At 45.4% G+C, this 27,251-nt stretch overlaps 2 protein-coding genes across 6 annotated transcripts in view; one reads left to right on the top strand and one right to left on the bottom strand.

The window, feature by feature from the left end:
* The window catches only part of LOC121090022 (sine oculis binding protein homolog), a 119,049-nt gene extending 111,026 nt beyond the window's left edge, over positions 1-8,023 (bottom strand). For all 4 annotated transcript variants that reach the window (XM_040597940.1, XM_040597939.1, XM_040597937.1 and 1 more), the window contains exon 1: positions 7,588-8,023. In XM_040597940.1, the coding sequence (XP_040453874.1) occupies positions 7,588-7,683 (96 nt within the window). In that variant the 5' untranslated portion in view covers positions 7,684-8,023. The remainder of the gene's footprint in view (positions 1-7,587) is intronic.
* Positions 8,024-25,862: 17,839 nt separating this feature from the next.
* The window catches only part of PDSS2 (decaprenyl diphosphate synthase subunit 2), a 120,242-nt gene continuing 118,853 nt past the window's right edge, over positions 25,863-27,251 (top strand). Inside the window, exon 1 of one of the 2 annotated variants that reach the window (XM_040598310.1) lies at positions 25,863-26,377. In XM_040598310.1, the coding sequence (XP_040454244.1) occupies positions 26,151-26,377 (227 nt within the window). In that variant the 5' untranslated portion in view covers positions 25,863-26,150. The remainder of the gene's footprint in view (positions 26,378-27,251) is intronic. The other variant, XM_040598309.1, reaches the window with a different exon arrangement.

Raw genomic sequence — 27,251 nt, forward strand, 5'->3', positions numbered from 1 at the left:
CTGGAGCATTAATTTCCCTTGGTCTTTTCCCCTCTTTCATTTTCACTTGGCCTCCTGCTGGAAGTCTTGATGCCGTGGCTGTCCCGTGCAGCCCCGAATTGCCAGAAAACACTACATTGTTCCACCTTTACCTCTAGTGTCAGCATTAAAAGCACAACAGCCTGTTACATCTGAGGTATGCCACTACTACAGTTTGCAACAAGTACAATACAGTGTAGTGTGGCTAACACCTACATTCATTTCTACAATATACATTTAAACTCTCATTTGAATGATGCAGTGTTGCAAGTGTTTTAAATACTAGCAAAAAAGGGAAATCTTTCTGAAGTTGGTTGTTGGGTGGGGTTTTTTTTAGCTTTTTAGAAAACATGTCTTTGGCACTGAAACTCCCAATGCACTAACCCTGTCTCTAACCCATGGGAATCCAACAATGAAATTATGTGGGAATGGGGAGTGAAACCTTGCCACTGCAGCTCACCCAGAATGACCCAAAGGGGTCCATGGAGGCCCAAAAGCAAGCTCTGCTACCTTCCCTTGCTTTGCTAGATTTCAGCTATGGAGATGTGGCCCTAGAGACTAATCTAGCAAGGTAGAGACAAATTGACAAAGTCTTCCTGACTTAAACCCCATGTAACCAAATTAATTGAGTAGCTCTAAATTTGCCTCCTGCGGATGCTTTGTGTTTTATTTGCACTGTTGATCAACTCAGGCAATGAGTAATTTCTAATTACTTGTCAAGGAATAAGTAAGCAAGGCTGTATATATGTTTCTTTCTTTCTGAAAATTCATACATGTGTGTGCCTCTCCAGAATCTAGTCAAAGTGATGCTTGGGTTTGTAATGGCACAAAGTTTTAAGTGCCTTTCTTTCAAGTCTCATTTTTACTATCCATGATGAGTGACACACAAAAATGAACACTCATAAGGACAAAGAACACATTTGATTTTTAAATTACCCATCGTAGAGACTTGACTCTTAAAAAAAAAATAATCACCCAGGTCTTTCCTAACTAACTTCAGTGGGAGTATGATGAGGTTGCATATTATCAGTAACAAGCACCTTTTTAACACTGTGATTTCTCAACAAGGATGCTTGGATAAAAAAAAAAAAACAATTAAGCCATTCTCCTTCATAATTTGTCTCACCTATTACAATGACGTTGATCACTCTTAATACTATTCTCTCTGAGGCTAACAGCTGGGGCTTCATTACACAGCACTTTATATACACAGCAAACCAAGAGGACATCCCTAGCAAGCTGAGGTCAAAGCTGAGAAATGTTTTCTTGCACACTAACTCTCTTGTATAGACATGCATCCACAGAACTACAGCGTCACCTTCCCTCAGACTCCTGACTACAATACCCATTTGCAGCGATATCCAACACACTCTCAGTCAAGATGATGGTCACACAGCTTATGTCCTAGATACGGTAACAAAACGGGCTTTAAAAAGACCAAGCATGGTGGCAATAGTCAAAACACAAACGATGAGATGAGACAAGACATTTTTTCTCTGTCTGAATGCAGAGGGCAGGATAAAAAGGGGAGGAGGGAGGGGGGGAAGAGGCAATAAAGCCCAGTGCTCAATGAACTTAAGGAAAGGAAGCAAGTCAATCAATACTAACCTGTATATGCAGAGCAGAACCTCACCGAAAGATGTACAAGCTCCAAAGGCTTAGTGAAAGGAAGGGTGACAATTCTAACAACAGTGCTTGAGAAAAGAAAGAATGTGGGACCCGAGGCTGGAGCAGGAGAGCAGAAGAAGCAGTGATGAAGCAGGCTAGAGAGGAACCAGCTGAACTGAGAGATGATGGGCCTGCCAAAGCCCAGGGAGATGTGAAGGCAAGTGTGGATGACCAGATGGAGGATGTGCAAGGAGCTGTGGTTCCATGCTTTTGCAGGAACAGGACAGCAGAGGCACTGAGCTAGTCCATGCCTACTTTCAGACTCATTCCCCAAAGGGATATGAAGGGTCTTCAAGATGGAGGCTGCCACCCTAACCCACAGCCCTGCCGAAGGCCTGGGATGATGTGAAAAAACAGCACATCAGGGAAAACCTTGTCCATTATCAGTAAAATCCCAAGTCAGCAATCACACTGTTAAGCAGGGATCCTTGAGCCCAGAGCAAATCCCACTGGATTACAGGACAGAAGCTAACATCACCCTACCACAGAGGCAACACTCAGTCCCCTGGGGGGAAACCAAGAGACTGATCCTTGGTGCAGCTCCCAGCGTGAGCCAGCATCAGAGCTGTGAAGACCAGCACAGACACCCTGAGCCGCACACTTCCGTGATCACACTGCCACGCCACGCTTCCCCTCCGTGCGTGCACAAAGCAGCCAGGCTCCCGAGGCTGTGGTGGAAAGACTGATGACCTCTTCAGCTGCCAGCACACTCAGGCAGCCAGTTAACACCCCACTGGAGCCAAATCTCCCGCACCCCTCTAGCTGCCAGCGCACCACCACAGCTGCCCAACTGCCAGGGTATTTGCCACGGCTGCAGCACAACCACCACATCCCTGCCAAAGAAACTGGCCCAAAAATGCTCCAGTGGCCCCAGTCACACAACACTGCCAAAGCCCTCCCTTCCTAATCGACAGCAATTCTTTTTTTGCCCCCTGCTAAGTCCCAAACCACTTATCACCACTGCAGGGCAATTTGCATGTTTTAACTGTATGATTTCTCTATTCTTGTACTATACAGAAATATCCTCCTGCCTGGAAGGGCCAGGAAAACTAACTAACTATTATGCTCATTGGTATTTTGACTTGAATTTGCTTCCTATTCAGGGGAAAGATGAAGAAGAGTGTGTTGACTCGCCAGACTGTGGTTCCTCTCCTTTGTGACTGACTTATATGCTAGGCAGTAAAAACATAATCACATTTACTCCCGCTTTAGGATTCATTTCATCGTAATGGTACACCTACAGCTTGATTTTTTTACAATGCAATGCATCATTTTCCCAAATCTTTGCTAATTAATATATTCTGAAGCTAAGCCGTGCTTCTCTTTCCATCTTAGACCTCTTACCTTTCCTTCTCTATGAACCTTATTCACAGGGGGCAAAGCCTGGCTTCACTGAACGAGGCCTGGCAAACACGGAGGCAGGAAACGCAGGGGAGAATAAGTCTGTCAGACTCATTTTCTTCTAGGTTTTACTGCTGAATGTTTATTTCAGATCTGGGAGGAAGCACAGTGGCTCCATTCCATTTCCTTGCCTGCACAACCCACTCGGTCACAGCCCCACAAATTCACTTTTCACTTTCACTGCACTGAGGAAATAAAAATGTTTCTACAGTCACAACGCAAACTCAGATTTATTTTTTTTTCCGGCCCTCGCTTTCTTTGCTTATTTACATCGTCGCCATATTGAATTTTACAGTTAGACCTTTATGACATCGGAAAGCAACATTTCTTGATGCTTTAATTTCCTTTGTCCTCTCATGTACGCGGTTGGTTCTGCAACACCCGCTGTGTTTGGGGAAGCACTACTTCTGCCCTGCACAGGCAGGTAGGCTCCCTGTGCAGGCAACACAGCTCCCTTTGCAGCCATCCCACAGAACTCCGTCCACGCAGCCTCCGCAAGAAAACCTCCTCCACCTCAGGCTCCTGAAATAGTACAACTGATAAAGTCTGTCTGCTTTTCCACTTTCCCAAAGACATTTTTTGCCTTTCAGGAGAGAAGGGAGGAGTTTCCTTGGAATCTTCTGAATGCTCAGAGCAATCTGGCTCGCTCCAGGCACGGGGCTGCTACGCCTGCTTCACTGCTTTCCTCCTTCTGACAGTAGTACTTTTCAATGCCAAACAGGGAGTATTAAAACACTAAACTGAAAGATCTTCTGATGAGTTTACTATTAAACTATAACAGATGGGGCTGTCTTAAGCTCTAGGCATCAGGAACGAAGCCCAATTTTAGATACAAATTAGTTATTGAGAATATTTATAGATGGTAAACTCCCTGGGCACATGGAGCAACCCTGTGAAATTACAGCACAAATTAATTGCTCGCCTTTCAACTGACAGAGACATGCGGATACATTGTCTTGTTTGTTCAGGAGAACTTCCAGTGCAATCCAGTACTGGATGCAACTCCATTTCACAACCGTGTGGAGCAGCTCACTGTTCCTCCTGAGCAGCACTGCTGCCTGGCAGCAGGATGGCAAAGCGAAATAAGCTGAGGAGGGAGGGATGGGGAAGCCACCACCGCGCCTTGATGAGTGCTTTCATCAATTAAACTGTAAACAGTATTTTGGTCCTAAAATAGTACTGGGTTCTCTGATTATGATAGCTTTGGATCTGTCAGGTGTCCTGTCATTCATCAGCGAGTGAGAAATGGCACTGAACTGAATTTCGGAATAACTACCGCTCTTCTTCCAAAGCGTGAGGTGAACAATGCTACCTCTGGAAGAAAAAAAATGGAAAGTATCATCTGAAGAAAAAAAAAACAAAACTAGGAAAAAGAAAGAGAGGCTGCAAAGGTCACGGTGAAACAAAACAGTTCCTCCTGCATATATTTTTCATTGAAATGTAATATCAGAAAACTGTGCAGAGTCGTGTACTTTTTGCACACAACATTGTATCAAATTAAAATTTGTTACAACCATCATGTACATTAGGTTAGCGATAACAAAAATGTAACTTAATATCTGGCATAGGGAAAGAGCAAGCAACCTGAATACCCATCCAGTCATGTTAAAACTGAGCTGTGACAGTACTGTTGGAAGACACCAAACCAAGAATTTAGGTGTTGTGACTCTTCTTGAGTAAATATCTGGCTGTATCAAACAGCAAGTCTTGAAGGAAAGTCTCTGTGATGAGGTAATTTTATTGCTCATTCATAGTGCCCTGCATTTGCTGTACATAAAATAGACACTTGTACCAATGGCCTTTTTATTATCCAAAGGGAAAAAAAAAAAAACCACCAAAAAAAACAACACATATACACCAGTCTTTTCTGCTAGCAAAGGGAGGCAATTCGATGCAACGTGGGCTGAAACCTGAGTAGGTCACTGTACACCATGATAAAATTCCCTAATCCCTGAGCCAAATTTCCCTGAGGGGGCCCTCCTACTTCTCCTTCACTTTCCAAGCTGACTTTTCCATTCCCTCTCTCGTCTTTTCCTCCCCTTCATCTCTTTCATTTCCCCTACCTTAAAGCCTTGATATCTGATCTTCTGCTGATACTCGGGTTACAGTTTTTACAGCTTAGGCTGTCTATTGCTGTATACATTCCTTTCTTTCTGCTCTGCCGTGATTACTTACCAGAGCTTATTTTACACTGGTCCAGATGAAAGCAGTTCAGATGAAGGGAAACAGTCAGCCTGTTTGAACATTACAGATATGAACCTACACAAGGGCACATTGTGCTCCCTCTGTCATTTCACTGCAAACATTTTGCACAGTGTAACCAATTTGTTACATTATTGTATTCCTCGGGTTTATGAAGAGCAACCAGAGGTCTTAATTCATCGGTAAAGAAAAAAAGAGTAAATGATTGCCACAGGATTTAAACTTTCCTCAACGGTCAAAAATTCAAGCCACTTTTTTACTCCCCCCCCCGCCTTCTCCTTCCCCTTCTTGGGTGATAGCAGCCAACTGTCCTACTAAAAATACATGGCATATATAGCATAGTTTACACCGAAAGGTGGCCTGTCTTTTGTGAAAGGTTCTGCCATCAGCTACCTCATTCTTGACCAGAAATCACATTGGTTCAAAACGCTGTTTCTAACCCCCTTTAATTTTTAAGTCAGCTGAAATCTTGAGGATTCTGACCTTAAGCAGCAGCTACCCATAATCAAAAAAGGGAAACTCTCTACATGAAGGTTAACACCAATGCTCAGTACCAAAGCATTAGTTTAAAATTGTGTAATTTTTCTCCTTCACACAATGTTGTTTTTGTTTCTTCCTCACCCTTTCAGACAAACATCTGTTATACTGTAGAAGAACAACTATCTCCCAAACCGCTGAGTGTGCCTGCAGCCAAAGTAAACAAAACAAACCCAGAGGATGCAGCACAGTCAGCCTTTATATCCAGCCAGGATAACATTTCACATGTTTTGATTAAAATTAGCTAATTTGTAATTCTAGAACCTATGAAACTTAAAAGCTGCAATCCATATAGATTGCATTAGGCGATGCTCTACGGGGCCAATGTCCTATAGCACAGACCCCTGCAGTCCTCAAAACTATGTGGGATTTCAATGAGCCATGACTCTTGTCCTTTGGTGCCTGCACAGAGCCCTCTCTGAAGGTAGGATGTGCCATATATATCTCGCAAATAACCATACTGCTCCTCGGGACTTTGAACTAGTATGGTTTGTTTCCAAAGAGATGCACCAACACGTTATTGTGCCCGTTTCCCTAATACTACTCTTGTCCACGTTTCCAGTCGATGTGCACGCAGAACTGTGTACACACTCATTACGCAGGCAGCAGGAGCAAGAATGCCTGCCTTAGGCAGGAAAGGGCACCTAACCAAAATTAGTGGTGTGCAAAAGAGGGGCGAGGGGAGGGGATTGTGCATTCCTGTTTAATTTTACACGGGGAGATCAATGCTCTGGAAAGCAAAGATGTTTTCACTAGGCATCACACATACTCCTATATTCGCCTATGTAGCAGTATACATACGATGTGAATGTGTGACATTTTCCAGGCAGTCCTCCACTTACAATCAGCCTTTTAATAAATGACATATTCAAAAGAAACATCCGCAGCTTTATCTCATAACCAGACTACGCCGTTTTAGTCACTTTATCTGCGCATTAAACAACAACAAGTTCAGCTGAAGTCTCACAATACGCTGTTCCCAACTTCGGGGAATCAGAGATGTAAAACAAACGGATATGGAACAGACGTGGAAAACAGGCGCAAAAAAAAAAAATAATTGGACCGGTCGAGCCCGGAGCAGCGACCCAAATGATAAAGAAAGTCCCCAAATAACAATTTTTGTGCGGTCACAGCCATCCTAACATCTGGAGCGGCTGCCTCAAGCGCTACGCACAGCTGGACCGGCCCCGGTTCTTGTCATGCAGGACAGCCGCCCGCGCGATAAACGCGCTTCCAGCAAAGGCGGCTCGCGGCTCGCGGCGGCTCGCGGCGCCGGTGGCGGAGCGGAGCGGATGCGCGGTGCTCCCAAGTGCGGGAGCGATGCGCGGCTCAGACTGTAACATTTCACTTTGACAATTTAATTACACAGTTGCAGCTGGCTACTGGAAAAGGAGAGAAATACATAGTTTAAAAGGGGTCCCCTTCTTTCCTAACTTTAAGGGCTTCCCTGCCACCTGAGGGGATGGCTGGGGGGGGGGGGGGCGGGGGGGGGGGGGGGCAGGGAGGCTCATCACTGGCACCCAAGGAGCTTAAAAGCCCAACGAGGGAGAGTTATTTTTAAAAAATAAATAAAGCTGGTCAATGAACAGGATTTGCAGCCTGTGTGAATTCGTCTCTGTTTTCAGCCCAGGAGGCGGAGTTGAGACACATTCAGTGCATCCTACAAAAAAAAAAAAAAATGACAAGAGATCCTTTCTTATTTCATTTCCACGCAGGGGGGCGGGGGGGACCCCCGCTCCCTTCCCCATCACAGGCACCTACCTTCATCTCCTCGTTGATCTCCCGTTTCACCGGGTGAGCCGGCTTCCTGCTCCTTTTATTTTCGGGAGGTCTCCCTTCTTTCTCCATTTCTGCCATTTTTTGCGCCTACTTGGTGGTGGAGATGAAATGGCTGCTGGTGCTCTGGGGGGGCCGGGAGGGGCGCGGGGGGGGCGGCGGCGGCGGCTCTCAGTGGTGGCAGGCGGCGCCGCGGAGGGCCCGGGGGGAGCGCGGCGGCGGCGGCGGGCGGGCGGGGGGCGCGGGCGGGCAGGGGCGCGGGTGCCCCGGCGAGTCAGCCATCTTCTGCCTCGCCGCCGGCCTGCATGGGAGCGGCGCGGCGCGGCGCGGCGGGGCGGCGGGGCGAGCGGGCGAGAGGCAGCGCGGAGCGAGCCGGCCCCGCGCCTGCTGTGGCGCTGCTGGCGGGCTGCCGCGGAGGGGGCGGCGGAGGGAAGGGGGAGGCCGGCCTCGGCCCGCCGGCGGGCGGGGCTTGCCGGCACCGAATCGGCCGCCGCTGGCCGCCATGGGAGCCGGGGGGTGGGGGGGGGCGGGGGCGGCCGCGCCGAGCACCGGGCGGAGCGGAGCGGAGGGGAGGGGGCGGCGCGCCCCCGCCCCCAGCCGGGATGGGGGAGGGGGGCCGTGAGCCCCCACGCACACGCGGGGGGTCCGCCCGGCCTGCCCCCGGACCCCCGGCCGCGGCCCGGCCCCGCCGCTGTCAGACGGGGCTCCCCGCCGCGCCGGGGTTTCCTGACTCCCGTTGTTCCCTCAGGCGCGGACGGACGGGCTGTGGGACGGCGGCGCGGTGCCGGGTTACAGCGCGCCGTGGGGATGCGCATTGATTATTCCTGGTTGTGCTTTCCCGCTCCCCGGCAGTCCCCAATTGCCCGAGACAATACAGCACGCTACGGGGGTGTCCATTGTTCCGTTAGTCAAAATGGTAATTGTACGGGGGTTCTCATTATGACTGCGGTACACCTTAAAATTACACATTGGGGGAAGAAAAAAAAAAAAAAAAGAAAAAAAAAGAAAAGAAAAACCCACCCCGCAGTCAAAAGATAAACTGCGTTCCATGTGGGTATGAGTAGGCTCCCCATATAAATCTCTGTTTAGCCTGTCAAAGATAAGTTCGTTTCGCGTGCAACAATGTCTAATTTGCATTCTCTGTTTCTGAAGCCTAAATCACTGACATTTTTCAGTACGAAAAGTTGAGCGCTACTCCTCTGCTCACTTCATGACTAAAATGAGCCTTGCTTGGCTGCTTCAGGTGGCAGAGCAATCAGAGACACGGCGCACGTTTTCCCCCGTGGCATCGAAAGCGTAGGGAGAAACTGGGATTTTGCATAGCCTTAGTGTTAGGGCAGCAAGCATCCAGGGGTGAGGCAGCAACCAGACCTCAGCCTGTAAAATCCTACAGCACGGTAAGGTCACGGCCGGTGTGATGCGAAGGTGCTGCCACTCCCCTTGCTGCTGCCTGAAAGAATCGAGCAGATATTGGGGGGAAACAGATCCCGATCGTTGTTTTTCAGAGCAGCAGGACCTCACACAAACACTTAAGAACGCTGTGCCGGCGGCGAGGGGCCACAGGAGTCAGCCACGGCGGGGGTCGTGCTGTGGGCTCGGTCTGTTCCGGGGGTCGTGCTGTGGGCTTGGTCTGTTCCGGCACCCCAGGAACACAAGGTCTGGCCTCAGACTCACCAGCAGCGAGCATCAGAAGCAACCAAGATTTATTTTTTTCTTGCCTGTAATATTTTAAAGTACAGTGAGTTCTGAAACTTGGGGAAACTAACTTGCGGCTCTACAGGTAACCTCCAAAGGGTGGTGCTTAACAGGGAAGCCTCCCTCCTCCTGTGCCCCACCACCTCCAGCAACCTCCTCTTTATGTTTTGTTCCCTGTATTCTAGCATAAATAAAGCGGTACGGTGGAGCTCTTATCAAGTACAGGAGATATTCCCAGAATCTCAATGTGTTCTCTCGCGCAGTAGGGGCAAGACAGATAGTGCAAGGGGAGGGAAGCTGTTTATAAACACAGTCTCATGTAGCCTCAGAGCTCTGAAACCTTTAGCTGGAAAAAGCAAGCCGACCTCAGACAACTATTCTGCTTTGAACCGCCACCACCTTGCTGACACTTGAAGTCGTTGTAAAGAAAAAGGCAAAATTAATTCTTGTGTTAGGGACATAACTCTAGTCTCCCTGTAGGGCTGATGGCAGAGTTTTAATGAAAACCTTAGAATTTCTACTAAAGAGAGTATTGTCTCAAATGGTTCTCGTTCAGTGAAACATCCGAAGACTGCTTCCCAATACTTACCATATATATTGCAATAAAGCACTGGTTTGCTACATAAATTTAACAGATTGAGATGATAATCTGACAAAAAAAAAAATCCTGAACTCCCAGCATAAACAGAACTTCCTTTAATATTGGAAAGAGGCTTTGGAGAGTGTATTTGCAAGCCCAAATGTTGTGAACTGTCTTCAGCAGGTGACAGTGAGTACACCAAAATGAATGCCTTCAGGATAAAATCTGTCACTCCAGTTTTCCTGCCTAACGATGGTTGGTTTGGTTGCGAATTGAAGCACTTCCCACCCCTCTTGCTACCAATTCTGAATGCTGATCTTCACTTCTTGATCACCAAAAATAGTGGCTTTCAGTTAGGATTTTTTCCCCAGTATTTTTTCAAAATGCTTTTGAATGGAGATGTGAACTAATGCCTCCTGACAGTGACAGTAGGCTCACTTTTCTTAGCTACTTCTGGCAAACTCCTGAAAACTAGCTGCCAGTCCCCCAGTACCTCACCAACCACCAGATGAAAGCCATGGTCGTAGGGCACATCCTGGTTTTCTCAGTATCTAACACAGGCTTGTGATGGATACAAACGTTCTACCTCTCTGTGTCCTAATAGTAACATCTTTTCATCTGACAGCAGATGATTTCTGCAACTGTCATTGTGATAAATTGTGAACTGTTTGTTCATCAAACTTTGGCAGAATAATGGAAATTTACGTGAAGTATGCAAGGTCAGTCACAAGCATCCAGCTATGTAAACACGATATGCAGGAATGCTAAAGAGACTTGAGAAAGAGAGGGAGTTGGGGCCTGAAACTTGAGAAAGAGAGGGGTGGGGGACTCATGAAGACAAGGAGCCTTCATCCCCACGACCACCAGGAGGAAGGCAGCGAACGACCCCCTTAGCAACAAGCCGCACAGACGCAGAATGCACCACTAAAGAAGACACATATACTGGAAGACGAAGGGTATAAACCCAGTGTCTTCCGGGAAATGAGTGCACGCCATTGGTGGAGCAGGAGGCTCCCTGGCCGCCCAGCGCTGTTTTGCTTACTTGTCGCTTGCTTTAATAAATTAATTTTTTTAATTTGGCCAGTCTCTGTCATTTAATTGGACAGGTAAACTGTAACAGTCATGATTCCTACTTTTCTAGAGCTGTTATTACCTTTATATATTGCATATTATTATATTACATATTCTCGGGAAGTTCTTCTAGCGATAGCATATGGAGGGCCATCAACTGTCAACACAGAAGTTCATGCATTCAGGGTGCTCTGACACGTTATCTGACATGCATCATAGGTACCGAAATAAGTTTTGGAAACCGCCTAATTATTCCACTTGTTACTGGGGAGGGAATGACTAAGAAAAAGGAACGCTTTCAGGTTTTAATGGTAGCTCATGAACTCATAAGGGGAAGCAGAATATCAGAATCTATGGAAACCATGAATTTGTCAATCGTACAATGGCATTGATCTGAACATCTCCATAAAGTTATAAGAAAATAAATCTGGTATTTACATTACCGAGACCCTAACATTAAATACATTTACTGAACTGTGACAGCACATATTTCCTGTGTGAAAACCTGTATTTTTGGTAAAGAAACTTGGTGCAGTAGTGCTCAATATGGATTCTGCAAACATCTTAAATTAGGTGAATAAAGGTGGCTGATTGGACCAGTAGGGCTGCTCACATTCGTTCTGCCAGAGAGAGATACTGGGGAATGTGGTATCAGTAAGCAGTTTTCAGCCAAGGATGAAATCCTGATCCTGTGGAAATCAGTGAAGATTTTGCTACTGAGTTTAATGAGATCGATTTCCTTGTGAAATTTCCAACGTGACTTTAAATCAATCTATCATATAGTGTGCATTGGAGAGCAAGAATCCCACACTCTTAAAGAAAGAACATGCAGGGTTTTCAAAATATGTTTCCATTCTTGTTCAAAGCAAAAATAAGATTTTTCAATGTGAGGGGAAAAAAAAAGCTTCCTGCGCCTTATTTTAACTCATCTCAAAAAGAAGTAGGAACTGCAAATTGGGCTTACCACGATGAGTGTGTGCTCTAACCACAGTGCAATAGAGCAAGTTTCTCACTGTCTTGCCTGTTCAAGGGTTTGGGGTTGGTTTGGGGGGGGGTTCTTGGTTGTTTTTTGTTTTGGTTTGGTTTTGTTAGCTCATTGGTTACTTTCAAAGTTCGGAAGAAAAAAGCCACAGGATCTGCCTTTCAGTGGTCACTGAGTCACCTGCAAGACTGAGGTTCAGGTCCCTGTGGTATCTGAGTCACAGCAGGAACCTGTGCTTTTCCTTCCATTGCCCAGGCACATGTCTTACTCCCAAGGCGCTTTGCCAAGCTCTGTATTTCTGTTTTAGCATGGCTTTGCATTTCCAGCTCTGAATTTGTGCTTGGATTTTCACAAGCACGGTAATTTGGATTTCTGAAAAACAAGTATCATTCAAAAAATGACAGGTGTAGGTAAATTGCCTAAACTAAATCACCCCGGGTTTATTTTAGATTCTATTATTCATATTCCTATTTATTAGCGTTTTGAGGTTTTAAAAGGACACCTACCCACTTAACCAGAGTTGCTTTTTAGGTAATGCAAAAGCAACACTTTGCTATGACTAAATTCTTCAATCTGGTCTTTATTAAAGTGCAACTCTCTTTAATATTCTTTAATATTTCTTCTCCTGATTGCCTACCGGAGGGGACAAGATAAACACGCAGGCCTGATTTTTCCAGCTGGTAAATATGTAAGCGGCACCGACGGCTTTAAAGCGAAAAGGTTTGGAGAGGCGAGGGCACCAAACAAGCGGCACTCGGTGGGCACGCTGGGGAGCACGTGGCGGTTTCCAGAGGCAAAACCGGGACGGCCGGGGTAATCCCTGCGGCGGTCGCGCTGCCCCGTGGGGGCGGGGGCCGAGCCCCCCGGGCCGGTGCCCGCAGCATCCCGGCCCGGCCCGGCCCAGCCCGGCGCGGCGCGGCGGCCGCGGCGAGAGCTCCCCCTCCCGTTCCTCTCCCTCTCGGCACGGTGGGAAACGCATGTGGAACCCGGCAGGCCGAACGGCGGGGATGGGTCTCCGCAGGGACACCGGGGCGCACAGCGAGGGGCGAAGGCGCGTGGGGTGGCCGCCGTCTGTGATCCCAAACGGCAGCCACAGGCTGCGGGGCAGCGCTGAACTAGTTCCTCTGAATCTCGCTGATAATTCACCTTCCCGGTCCCTGCTTGCCAGGGTGTTGCCAGCTCTCCGTCAGGTTGCTTAGTAATGCCAGTCACTGTGGAAAACATGTGTCTACGCAGTCTCTCACCAGCCAACCCATTCTCATTTCACCTGTGTCCAAGGGGAAGCCATAATAAACAGCAATTTAAATTCAGGTATTTGGTTTGCTGAAGTGTTTAATTAAACAAAGACATTCACTATATGTGTCATAGAAAAGCATCGATACGCTGATTATTTTTTTTCATTTGACTTGAAGTGGAAGTGTTCCTTTGCCTTCTTGTGTGACACGCTGTTGATAGATTTATGCCATCAGAAGCAAATAAATGCACTGAATAATTAAAGTCTCAGCTCCCAGCCTTTTAAAGTACAGCCAGCCATTTTTATACACGTGGAAAACACACATGTGAACTTCTCCCTCGCTTCAGTTCCACCCAATCTCCGCTTCCACTTCCGTGATGTTGTATTCGACCCGTACCTTTGAGAAGGGGTACGTTCCACTCGTTGCTCAGCTTGGACAAACGCCCACAGCATTACTCACACACAGCAAAGTACGGTCCGTAGGTTCCTTTCTGCTGTGGATACTAATCTCAATCCAGAGTTTCCTTAGACGATTAGAGGCTGTTCTGCAAATTGTCAAGAAGTAGTCTCTCCAAAGCAGACACAGTATGGCTGTTGAAATGGAAGTAGTGGCGACTTTCCAAATACAAAGGCCTGGAAATGTTTGGAGGTATTTTAATACTGACAAATATTTCAATTTTTTGTGCTGCTTTAGGATATCAGCATCAAATCTGTCCAGATTAATGGCAAGAGAGCCTTAATGCTGTTAATGCTTTTTAAAGTTCTGGCAAACAGAGAGAAACTTTATTTAACTTATTAAATCATCAATTAATGATTTCTCTTCTTGACTGAAACTTCACATAATTTGATAAACAGAAATGTTAACTTGTTTCTCTGGTTCTTTGTTAAACACTTCCAAGTCTTTTTTTAAAATGCCTTTTTGTTTCTTGTTTCATTTCTCATGTTGCCCACACCAAAAATAAGCAAGAAGGAGTCTTTTCCTTCTTCAGCATCAGAGAACACCCATGCTATTAAAAATCAATCAATATTAAACCTTTAAAAAGGTATCAGCAATGCATTAAAAACCAAATTAGTAAAATATGCCCCGGACACCATTATTGACTTTGGGGAAAAATCTTTATCATCTGTCTACTGCTACACCCCACCTATCCACTATGATTATGCAGTGACCCTGCTGTGACGCTTTCACATTGAATATAGTGCCGAAGATCAGGTAGAGGAAAATGGAAGGACCTATGGGTGAGCAAGAAACTTAGACACATTATACCAGACTTGAACTTAGCTGTGACAAACTATGTATTTGCCACCTGTAGACTTCATTATGATTAAAGACTGTACCTCAGAACAAAACTTACGAATCTTTTAATGTTTCATTTGGTTCAAAACAGTGGTCTACTTGCTTTGTCATACACGTTGGTACGAGCATATACTAAGCCCTGCTTTCTTGAGGGCTTCTTGTTTCCTTCTGACTGACGCCCCAAATGCTGACCTCTGGAGAAGGTCTGAGGTACCTGAGAGACACTCCTGCTCTCAGCGTGTCCAGCCCCTGTTTGTCACATACCTTGAAAGCAGGGAACCATCAAAGTCAGAAGCAAAACTGCTGGGGGCTGGACACCTGTGCTCTCTGCAGCTGTCCCACAGCTGTAAAGCTCCCTCCAAGGTGAACTGAGAATATTTGCAGCCAATGCACACTTATTTCTTCACCAATCATTTCTCGACAATGACCATTTCTGTCCCTTCCCCTTCTTTTACTTCTCCACACAGAAGGCGGCAGGAGAGAGTCTTCTTGTTTTCACTTTATTAAATGGGCAAGCCTCCCAGATGCTAGAAGGGGAGGAGAAGGGGAGAGGTTGTGTGGGATTGGGATACAGCAGAAAGCTCTCCCTTCTTTTTAACTTCATTCTTTCTTTTCTTTCTAATAGAATAATTGTGCTGATACATTCCTGAAAATATTATTACAGTAATTTACATCAAGTTCTTCCTAAAAGGCATCCCTCCTCTCTTTGTTTTTCTGAGAAGAATAAAAGAATCTTTTACAATAAAGATAGTGGTTTATACATTTTCTCATAATCCTGTATTTCCCCTGTGAGCTTTGTTGCACGATATAGTATGTCAGTTTAAGTAACATCTGTCAAGGGATGGAAAGCAATTACAGGTTCTTTTCATTCATAAAAGTCATTCTGGAGTTTCTTCATCCTTAATTTTCTTGTCATGCTTTCAAAAACATTACATCATTTTGTCCAAATCACCCCCTGCATTGCATATACAAGATACAGTGGGTTATTCATTTCTTTCCTGGACCCAAAGAAACATGTCAAGGTATCTACAGTGACACATACTAAATGATTTAGACTTGGGTAGAGTTGGGCTTTGACATGTCATTATTTGACAATTACTCTTCTTCCACAATGCTTGCTTTCCTGCCAGCACCTCACCAGAATCCTACATGACATATAATTCAATCTCTTGATCTTCTCAGTTATATTTACATTAATTTTACACATCCTAATGTATAATGGCAATGCATTTGCATCACTGTGGTGAAAAGTCTGTCAAAAAAAACCCAAACATATCTTAGGAATGCATAACAGAAATATATTCAGGACTAGGATGTGGCACATATTTTCAGTGTAGGAAAACATTCTTCAGCAAATCAAAGAGTAGCTGAGATTGGAAGGGACCTCTGGAGATCATATAGTCCGCTCTCCCTGCTCAAAGCAGAGCAGGTTGGCTCTGTGTCCAGTCGTGTTTTGAATATCTCCAGAGACGGAGACTCCACAGTGACTCTGGGCTACCTGTTCCAGTGTTTGACAACCTTCACAGTAAAAAAAGCTTTTTCATATATTTAAATGGATTTTGCTGTATTTAAATTTCTGCCTATGTGCCCCTTATCCTTGCACTGAGAAGAGCTTGGCTCCATCTTCTCTACTCCCCTGCTGCACTATCAGGTATTGATCACATTGATCAGAACTCCCCTGAGACTTCTCTTCTCTTGGTCGAACAACCCCAAATCTCTCAGCTTCTCCTCATGTCAGATGCTCCAGTCCCTTCATCTTCTCTGTGGTCCTTCACTGTCCTTGTTCCAGTGTGTCCCTGACTCTCTTATATTGGGGATCCCAGACCTGGACCCAGCACTCCAGACGTGTCTCACCAGGGCTGAGCAGAGGAAGAATCACCTCCCTCAACCTGCCGGCAGTGCTCTTCCTAATGCACCCCAACCTTCTTTGCTGCAAGGGTATGCTGCTGGCTCATGTTCAGCTTGTTGAATATCAAGGTCCGCAGGGACCTCTCTGCAAAGCTGCTTTCTAGCCAGTCCCCACCTATATTACTACAAATGCTATTCCTCCCCAGGTGCAGGACTTCACGTTTATTTGCTGAACTTCGTAAGATTCTTGTCAGCCCATTTCTCCTGCAATTTATTCAATTTGCTTCAATTTATGGAAGGATTTTGTCTTCCTGAACTGTGTTGCTTTTCCTAATTAAATCACGCATATAACATTAATGATAATAATCTATGTCTTCATAACCAAAAATAGATTTTGCTCAAAGACAGTCCTGAGAATCCTTCTCTACACAGGTAGGGGTTTTTGCCTTAAAATAAGATCAATGTATGTATCCATCTCCACGCAAGATTATTGAAGTCACGTGTGTTTGTCAATTTCTTTTGACAACACTACCAGTCAAAGCAGTGAAGACATGTCCTCACCACTCCCTTTCAGAGCACCAGAGGGTGCTGATGGCAGATGATCCCATACAACTTCCACCCCACCCAGCCAGCCTGGCAAAGGCTTGCCAGAAGACTTCCGCTCCGGGTGACTTCCAGGAACTGAAGGTCAGAAACTCCATGCATATCCCGATTAACATGCTCTGAAATCCTGCCCACATACACGTCAACCCCTGCCATGCTGTGGTTTCTTCTGAGTATCGTTAGAGGACCCCAGGTGCACGACCATTCCTGCAACCTCAGGCAGCAATTCAGTTGGCTTGCAGAGCCAAAGCTCTGTATTATTGCTTCCTCTCACCCACTGGGACAATGTGAGAAATTGCCTCTTGCATATTGTGTGTCACAGCTAGTGCCTCTTAAGCCCCCGTGTGAAGAGCTGTAGACTGAGGTTTATTTGCTTTACCTGAACTGCCAACACTAAAACCAGGTCCAAGGCCAAGTTCCAAACCTAGCCACCCATATGATTAGTTGAGGTCTTCTTGTCTGTTGTTAACTAATATTACAACTGCCAGTTAGTATTACAGCTATTTTGCAGATGAGAAATCATCAGGAGAGAGATAAGGTGACAAAACACATGTACTTGAAGAGTCTCACAGCCTCAACTAGAACCCAGCTCTTATGTCTTGTAGGACAGCCCTGTCACCATTAGAACATGTAACCTAACCTTCTTGGAAAAAAATGAAATGTGAGACTCCCTTTGAACCAGCTTGACTTTGAGCTTACTCATGAAACACCACTGACCTTTGAAAGAACATGGGGATGGCACCATTGACAGATTTTGCCTTACTTGGCTGCAAATAAAGTTATTTGAAATAACTGCCAAAGCTGTAATTTATCAGACTTTTTCACAGATTCCACAAAGGCAAGGAAATTCAAAGTTGAAAGGCTTTCTCCAGGCAGCACATGCCAGGCATTTGTGCATGAATTGCAGGATGGGAAATGATATGTTTCTTTTAGAGCTGTTGTTGCCATCACGGAAAGCGAACAAGCATCTGTGCTTCGGAAATCAGCGGAAGGAAGGTGTTCCGTGAAAGGGAGCATGTGGGAAAGCGGCTTAAAATGGTGAGAGTGTATGAAAGTAGCAGGAGTTCTGAATGCCATTGGGGAGAAGAACTGGAACAAGGCTGACACATAGAAAGGTGGTGAGAAAGCAAAAAGAAATGCTAAGAGGAGTACACTGAAGGGAAAAAAAAAAAAAAGAAAAGATACTTTTGGCTAGAGACTAGGTCTGAGCAAATTCCAAGAGTGAGAGGAGAACAGAGAAAGAGGAAAAACTATAGGGCAGATGGAAAGTGTATCTATTGGATGATTGTGCACGTGAACGTGTAAGTTAAAGTTTTGGTGTGTTTTACAGTGGAAACAGATAGAAAGCTGAAAAGCAGATACTGAAGCAGGAAGCCTGATACAGCAATGATCTATGTACATTTATACTACACAAATTCTGTAAGATGGCTGTCTGCTGTAGCATTTGCAACTGATCTTGAAAAAGATGGGAAGATTCATATTTAATTCAAGAGGACTGCTTACCTTAAATCACCATAAGTAAGGGCTGCACCGCTAGTCCTAAGGTTCTTAATTTCACTCTGGGGCTGATGGTTTCCTGTGTCCCTACACTGTGAAGCTGAATCCAGAATAACAATTTAATCCTTGAGTGCCCAGAGCCAGGCAGATGCTTTGCATAAAAGTGTTCTCTTGTGCATGTCAAGTGCCTGCAGCTCCCCCCAGGAGGTGGTGGGTGCTAAGCACCTCTGAAAACCAGGTCACCATCATTCCACAGCTCAGAAAGGAACTGAGGTGCCAGAGTTTAAGATTAAATTTACAAGCAGGTGACATCATCGTGGAAGAGTATGTCTCTGAAGGACTGCCATGCTTTTAGTCATTCGAATTTTGGTACATAATAGGCATGCATTTATAAATCGGATGCCTGCGTAGCTTGGAGAATAAAAGAAAGAAGGAATGAGAGAGAGAAAAAGGAAGATGGGTGGAATTAATAAAATAGAAAGGGAAGGAGATGTTGTTCAACATCTTCTTTTAGACTAGCTTGGGCATGCCTTATTGGCTCTGAGTGCAAACTATTAGTTAGGAGGCTTAAAATAAATACAAAGAAGTGGGTTTTTTTTCCACATAATGCATAATAAAACTGTGGAACACATATCCACAGGATGTTCAGGGGAGCAAAAGTCTAAATAGCTTCAAAGAAGAGCTTCAAAGAACCAGACTTAGAAGTTCTGGAAAACAGATCCATTTTGGTTTATTAAATGTGATAGACTTGATAGAGCAGCTGCCTCAAGAAGTCTCTGAAGTGCAGTCAGGTGGAAGCTGGGCGGACATGCCACAGGACATACTTCTCCATACTTGCTTGATTTCTCATTTTCTCCCCTTAAGCACTTCATGCTGGCGCTTATCAGAGACAGGGTATACTACCTTAGGTGCTTCTTTCACATGACTCAATACTCTTATATTCTATTTGGCACTAGTAGCTTATGGTTTCCCTTCTATAGCTTACTTAACACTGTTGGCCTAGATCAATTGTTCTTCCTCTTGTACAGCAGCAGTAACTATGATTGCTATTAATGTTCAAATTTTAATCATTTAAAGGCACGTACTGAAGTGGCAGGCTGGCTTTTTAATTACAGGGACTAAAAGGAGAACAGATGCAAGTGAGTCAAGTGCTAGGTAAAAATAAATGCATTGCCCCTTGTACCCTGAGGACCATCACTCTTTGTCTCCAATGGACTGACAGGATAAATTCAAAAGCAGAGGGAATCTTACTGAAAAACACCTATATTGAACAGAAGGGTTTACGTAGACTTGGGGGAAAGTGTCTAGATAGTACAGAACGCTACAGATGAGTACCTTTGTTTATCTTGTTTTAATTTCCCCAAAGCCACTTAGTCAGTGCTAATACATTAATTTGTTCAGACACAGAATTATAGGGGTGGATTCAAATGGTTTTGTGTAACTTGGGTTTTCTAACTCAAATTTTAAACCCATTTTCTTTATCATCCAGGTTGACTTTCATATATTGAAACTTGGTTCCCAGACAGGCACTACTCCTCACCTGGTAGCAAGGCAGCAAGTGGGCACAGAGGCAGAGTGGCCCCTTAGAAAACCATTTCCTCGAGCGCTCTGGGCTTTAAAGTTGACAAGTAAACAGCAAGCCAGTGCTGAGTCTCTGGTGCAGAGCACTCGTGCTGTGCTGCACTGCTCAAGGAGTGGGTAGCGGCTTTCTTGGGAACTGGATCGTTCAGGCACACTTCAAAGGGGACTCATAAAGTAGAGAAATCCAGGTGGAGGTAATAAAGGCACCGGTGACTTCTGCAAAATTCACTTCAGAGGAAATGTGCAGCCAGTCTTGGTGGAGAATACATAGCTTCCCATCTAAGTAAAAAAATAGAGAAAGACAGAAAAAGGTGTATAGATCTTCTCCCCTTAAACCCAGCATTACTAGCAGAAAGAACACTTAGTATTGTATCTATGATTTGATTATGCATGTGAATAGCAAGCAGCAAAATATAAATAACACTTCATAAATTACATATGTTTAATCTGTGATAAATAGGCTTTTTAACTGATAAAGGCTTCCATTTATTTGTTTAAATCCATATAAAATGTGTACATTATATATGTTTGCCAGCTTGCTACTATACTATGAATTTAATCCCTGGTTGTATCACTGCCTAGTAATTGTGGAATGATTGAGGCAGAGTTTTTCAATCTATTTTTCACATAACATACAAAAATCCCATATTTTTTTTTTCTACTGGACACTCCCAAACTGCATAATCTGCCGTGATTTTAAGGGATGCTGAGGTGGAACTCACTGCAAAAAAAAAAAAAAAATCCATAGAAAATCTATAGATTTGTGGTGTAGGGAGTTTGATAGAGGGCATGTGAGTAAACCTTTGTTCAGCATGGCTGTCATTTCCTCTTTGCTGCATTTTGCTCTTGCCCAGACCATGAACTCCTTAGGCAAGGGACCATCTCCTTTGTTCCAGTTTGTGTCTGGTTGGAGTTTTCCACTGCTACTAGAGTTCAATTAAATACAAATAATAAATAGTTAATGGGTTGCTGAGCTGCAGAGGTGGGGCTAATCAGCTGAGGCTTCATGGGGTGGTTAATGATGGATTAGGAATGGGGGAACTGATAAAGCTGAATATTTAAAGGCTAATATTGTACAGGATGATGGATGCTTTGTCAGCTTCAATTGCATATGACCAGAACTAACATTGTGCTTATCTTCCTCCCCCTTCTTCTGTAGATTACTCGGCTACAAAACATTGCTGTTTTGAGAGTCTCTGTCCAAATTCCCCTGAGTGGAGTACTGCCCGTCAGAAGAGACAGCCTAAGAGGCTGTCTTACAATTGAAATTGGGTTGGGAGGTGAAAAAACAGTGACTCTGTGAAGGAGGGGCATTATCAGCCACACACTCGTCTGCTCCTGTTCCCACTCAGCTTGCTGAAATGGAGGGATTTCAACTGATTGTTTTCTGTGCAGTGCTGGCTGGCAAGCCATGAGAAGGGAACTGTGTTCTGTGAGTGTGCAGCACAGGAGGGGCACGTCCCACTGCCTGCGCAGCACTGCTGAGAGCTACCCGGAGCTTCGGCTTCTCATCTGTGCCGTGCACCGACGAGCTACTGTATCACTGCATTTTGTGCGCAGAGTGGAAAGCGTAACATACACCTGCTCATACAAAGGATCCCTATATCACAGCTGTATTTATTTATTTGTTATTTAAAGAAAATTGAAATAATTATGCATTTATTATCATTTATTAACCAGCAACGCATCATGTACTGATACTGGTATCTCAGTAGGTTTAAAAATTAATACCTTTTAGTGCCAAATTCTGTCCAAGGGACATGACTCCTACTGAAATCAACTCATGCTAAACGATGCTGTTTTTTCAGTGTCTAACTATAGGATCAATAAGGCCTTCATCCTTCTTGGTAGTCTGTCAGCTAGTAGGAAGACAGGCAGCCTTGTAGACAAGACACAGACAACGAGGTCAAGAAAAGTGGATTCTTTTCTCAGTTTGCCTTAGGGGTTTTGCAAAGCCTTGGACAAATCACACAACCTCTCTGTTAAACCTCCTGACTTCCAAAATGGAAATGATCATCGCTGTCTACTTTCCCAGGATGTTATGGAATAAATCAATTAACTGTATGTAGGATAAGGAGACACACACAAGACAACTAACTACCTGGATGATTTGGAAGGAACAGACATATTTCTGTTAACTTTTCTTTTTGTAAACATCCTTAGAGTGTACCTAAGCTTTAACATATTTAAAAAATATAGCAACATCTAGAAGGATATTAGGTTATATAGGCACGGTATAGTTAGTATAAAATATTAACATTGCTAGTTTCATTCTCCTATAGACAACATTTATTTTGGATAAGGCCAGAGTAACTATAAAAGGTTGAAAAGTCAAATGTTCCCAACCAAATGAGAGTGCTTTGCAAGAGTTTTATTTTAGATGGTAGTCAGGAAAATATTTCCACATTTCATTTGTTAGAAAAGATATCCAGAGATGGTATTAGTTGTGGCTTTGATGTATTCTCTGGTACATTAGTCCAGAGCATGCTGGTGTAAACAGAAGTGTCTCTTCACCTTTCATCTTTGTTCTTCAACTTTGATACTGACCCCCTGCAGTGGCTTCTTTCTCCTCCTGGGGAGGCTTAACAAAGTCAATTGATAGAGAAAAAAAGAGCTTCATTTCTCTTCTCTACTTAACACTCTAAAGAAATAGACACATCTATTGTACAGTCACTGAAGCTCTTGAAATAGTGTGGGTTTTTCTCTCAAATCCTGAGGGGAAATGAGCCAAGGAGAAAAAAGAAGAATAAAGCTTGTGGTTTTGTCCACAATTTAAAATATGGTAAGTACATCATACTTCTGCTTCTCATGGTTTTGTGGAGAGAAAAACTGAGAAACCGTAAATTGCAGGCAGCACAAGCAGCAACGCCTATGGGTAAGTTGGTCCATCATTACCCATTATAACACCCTGGCTTTTGATGCCTGTAACTGTAAAATATTAACTAATTTTTAATGATTTTTATTGTGATTGGTGTGTCAGCCTGAAGCTGATTTTTAAAATAGTTCAGTCAGTTTGCAAAATAAGGTTGGCAAAAAATACATTTTACTTGTGTTAAAAAATATTGTTGGACTGTATGACTGAGAAACTTCTTCTATCTGCATGAACTAAACCTGAAATTTGGCAAAGGATTTGCCAGTGATTTGATGGGTAGGCAACATCTCAGGCTGTTTCCATAAAAAAATGTAAATACAGACCTCTGGTCAGAATGGTCTTTCCCTATTCTACTGTCTGAAAAGTCTCAACAGTAATGGACATCATCTGTAGGTTTACTGGGGATGGGCAAGATTTTCCGGCAATTGCTTTTCCTAGCAACAGAGGCCTTCGTGGAGGTGAGTGCAAGAACTGAGACAGGGTTCTGGTGTTGCTCCCCACAGTCCCACCCATAAATGTGTGTGAAAAGAAGAGTCCATGATTAGGATGCAGGCTGTGCAGACAAGAGGATGACTGGAACTTAATGAGAAAAAGATGAGGCAGCTGTGAAGAGAATGAAAGAACTGTAGCCAGCAGGGGTGGTGTGTGGTACTGCAGTGAAGAAGTGAGCAGTCTGGGAAAAAGAAACCATTAACTTGGACCAGGAGTCAAAAATGGACTAGTGAAGTAAGACTGCTACATTGGTAAGAGAAGGGAAAGGGATGAAGGCATTGGGCTGAGAGTGAGACAGAGAAGGTCCACGGGTATTACAGTATAATCTTGTCAAAGAGTCTCTGTGGTCAAAAAAATTATGTGAAACTTACTGACAAAATGTATACTTTATTTCTCCAGTGATGACATGTAAAGAACATCAACCTGCTGCTGGTAAATCCTTAGGTAGCTCTAGTGGCAGTGTGCAGTGTTGTGGATATCAAGTGTCTTGCCCTATTTCTAAACCATTTGGACTTAGAATTCTAAATAAGGGGGGGAAAAGGTGTTCAGTTTCTTAGACTGTAACACAAAGAACAGTGATTTTGAAAAGCTAAAGTCTCACACATTAGGAGATGGTAGGTTTACTGCCCATAGAACCCTAATTCTCCTCAGTTTATATGTATTATTTTAAGCAGACCTTAATTGCATAATCATGTTAGTTTTTCACAGAACACTTACCACATTAAGTGCAAGAATGGATATGGCTCAGGAAATGAATCAAGGAACTTGTCACCATTACAGGATGAGGTGACTTGGTTGCTCCTCTTAAGTGCATCCCTCCGGCAATTTTCATTAACTTAGTCTTTCTGCACAGAAACGTGCCATTGCATTCTGTCATTTTTAGACTGTGTTTATGAGCTGAAATTCCCTATTTAGCAACAGTTTGTTCTATGACACTAGCTAACTACACTCACTAAATGACAGCTCCTTCAAAGCAAAGTTTTGTTCTTTCAGAGACAGGCAGCACAGAAAGCAAAGATTTGACACTAGAACCTTAACTCTCCTGTCACCTTTCCAGTTTTTACAAGTTCTCTGCATTCTAGTTTTTTCCTTCTGCAGTTTGGGAGAGGCTATTTACGAGATGCCACATGTACATCCAGCCATCGCTGACTCCACAGTCAAACCCCCTTCCCTGAGACAGTAACTTTTAGTTTTGGCACCCATTTTGAGTTGTCTCAGGCATAAGAACAATAAACACACCCTGTCACTGTCACTTGGGAACAGGTAAGGGTGCTCCTTTTTTTTTCAACTTCCCCCTTCTAACTTCAACAGTTACTTGTGCTTTCCTGGACTGCACTTCACCTTTTGATGGAATTGTTTTCCATTTGCACCTTCTTTTACAGTAACCTCCAGTATAACTCTTTTTAATTATGTGGAATAATGCAAACAAAATAAAGTGGCCTGTATCTTGTATTTGTAAAAATAAGAAATGTAACATCCCTCATTTTTCACATGAATGTAGTCAATGGGACTGTTTTCTCATCAGAACTCTGCCTGACACGTTGCAACAAAGCCTGGAAGTTATAGGAGGAATGAATGTAACTGATCATAAAGACAGAATAGGTTGCATTCTTGCTGAAGTATTTATAGAATTGAGGAGGTCATTAAATCCAATTTCTGAAAATGTCCAGTTAATTTTCCTTCTCTGGGCTACAGAAAACTCATTCTTTGAATTCACAGAAGCTTTGGGTGCATGTAGCTGCAAAAAGGCATCAGTGATGGCTGTACTCAGAATAAAAGACTACACGATATACAGTAGACCACAGTATAGAATTGCAGGACCCAGCAGTCTTCAGCTGGGCACTCAAGATTAGTTGTCGGTTTTGACATTAACCGCTTGAAAGTACCTCTTCTGCTTATACAGAGGCTGTCGATAAACTCCTCAGCTGTGTCACAGCAGAACACCATAGGACAAACCTGCACAGAAAAGGCAGAGCAGGCAGTAAAGCCCGCTGGTTCCACATCCCAAACAACTGTGGGAAAAGACAAAGAAGAGCATCCATACACTGCAATCATGGAAGCGTGACTGTGCAGCTGCAGACTACACGTTGAACACTTTATGCGGCTACTTGAACTCCCTTCCCCGCTAGCCTCCGCATGCACCACCGGGAGCGGGCTGCGCACACCCCTTTCTGTGGGGCAGCCCCAGCCAGCCGAGGGCCCAGGCCTGGGAGCACCCCCGCCGTGCCCGGGCCGACGAGCGCCCGCAGACCCCGCGCTGGGAAGCAGCAAGCACAGAGTGGGGAAGAGAGGAGGCTGTCCTTCACCCACCGCAAGGGCCGAGGGTGAAGGACAAGGGGAGACACACCTCGCAGGCATCACAGCCCTCCTCCCCAGGAGCCGACCTCCCTCACCCAGCGTCCCTCAACCCCGCGTCCGCCTTCCCCCGCCCAACCGCCGCAGCCGTCAGGCGAGGAAGGCGGGCGGGGGGGGGGGGGGGAAGGGAGAGCCTTGCCGCCCTCGCTTTACGTCCCGCCGTGTTTTGCGACACCCAAGATGGCTGCCCCCAGGGCACAATGAGCCCGCACCGGCCACCGCCGCGCTGCCTGCTCGCCTTCCCCTCGGCAGCGCGGCCGCAGCGGGGTCCCGCCGCCCACGGCTGAGCCGGCTGCTGGCGGCGGGGTGTGTGCGTTCTTTGGCCTCAGCGAGCGAGGAGGCGGACTCATCCGTGGCCGCTTGGTCTCCGGGGCCCCGCCGGGGCGAGTAACGGGAGAGAGGAGCCGGCACCCGGGGGCCTCCCCGGGGCGGCGGGCGTAGATGTGGGGCGCCTTGCTGCGGCGCGGGGGCCGCGGCGCCGGCGGCCTTTGGCGCCTGGCGTCGAGCGGCCCACCCTGGAGCCAGGTGGTGTCGGAGGCCGAGAAGATCGTGGGGTACCCGACGTCCTTCATGAGCCTGCGGTGCCTGCTGAGCGACGAGCTCAGCAACATCGCCATGCAGGTCCGCAAGCTGGTGGGCACCAAGCACCCGCTGCTCGACACCGCCCGGTAAGCACCCGGCCCGCCGGGGCACGCTGCCTCCGCCTGGGCGGCCCGCGGGCGCTGGGGCCTCGGCCTCTGCAGTGCAAGCGGCCGGTAGCCCTCGGGAGGCTTGTCACAACTTGTGGGACGTTTCGGGCGTCGCTGGTTGTCAGGAGTTGAGGCTCGGGTGGGCGGCAGTGCTCAGCATCGCTCCGTGGGCCCTGGCGCGGGTGGGCGCCTTGGCCGTGGCGGCTGCGGTGCCCAAGAGCAGCCGTGGAGGTGCCGTAACCTGCGTGTCCTAAGGAAACCCTGCCCTGAGCCCCGAGGTTCTGCGTGGGCGGTTAACCTTTTGTGCCAGCATCTTAATTTCCTCCCGCAAACAGGTTTCCCCTGTAGTCATCCTCTGTCATTCAGAAGTTGCTTCATTGTAATGCCACGTGCAATGAACGAGTTTGCCCATGTGCTTTGCAAAAAATTCTTTTGGCAAAATGGAAGACGTGTGGCTGGCTCGCTAACAGTTGAGTATTTCTTTTAATATTAACTATATTGCGAGGAAACCAGTGGAAAAAATGGAGGAACTAATCGACTTTAAAGCTCAAAATGACACTGCTCTGAACTGTGTAGTTCGGTAATAAGAGCTTCAGAAAACGTGGTCTGATTTCAAATGCCCAGCTGGGAGCTGGGAGTTTTTGTATATTGCTGAGATTTTTGGGGTTGCTAAGCTGATTATTCACTCTTTCATTTTTAAGGCAGACTGATGGAAGACTTGCATTCCTGCCAAAAAGAAGTTGGGATTGTTGGGCAGTGTTATTTTTTAACTGTAAAACTGTGGGGTTTTTTAAACAACAAAACATCAGATGCTTTAAAAAATAAAATAAAAAAGTGCAATTTTCCAAGGGTA

Source organism: Falco naumanni, chromosome 6, assembly GCF_017639655.2.
Source record: "Falco naumanni isolate bFalNau1 chromosome 6, bFalNau1.pat, whole genome shotgun sequence".
In the NCBI taxonomy this organism is placed as follows: Eukaryota; Metazoa; Chordata; class Aves; order Falconiformes; family Falconidae; genus Falco; species Falco naumanni.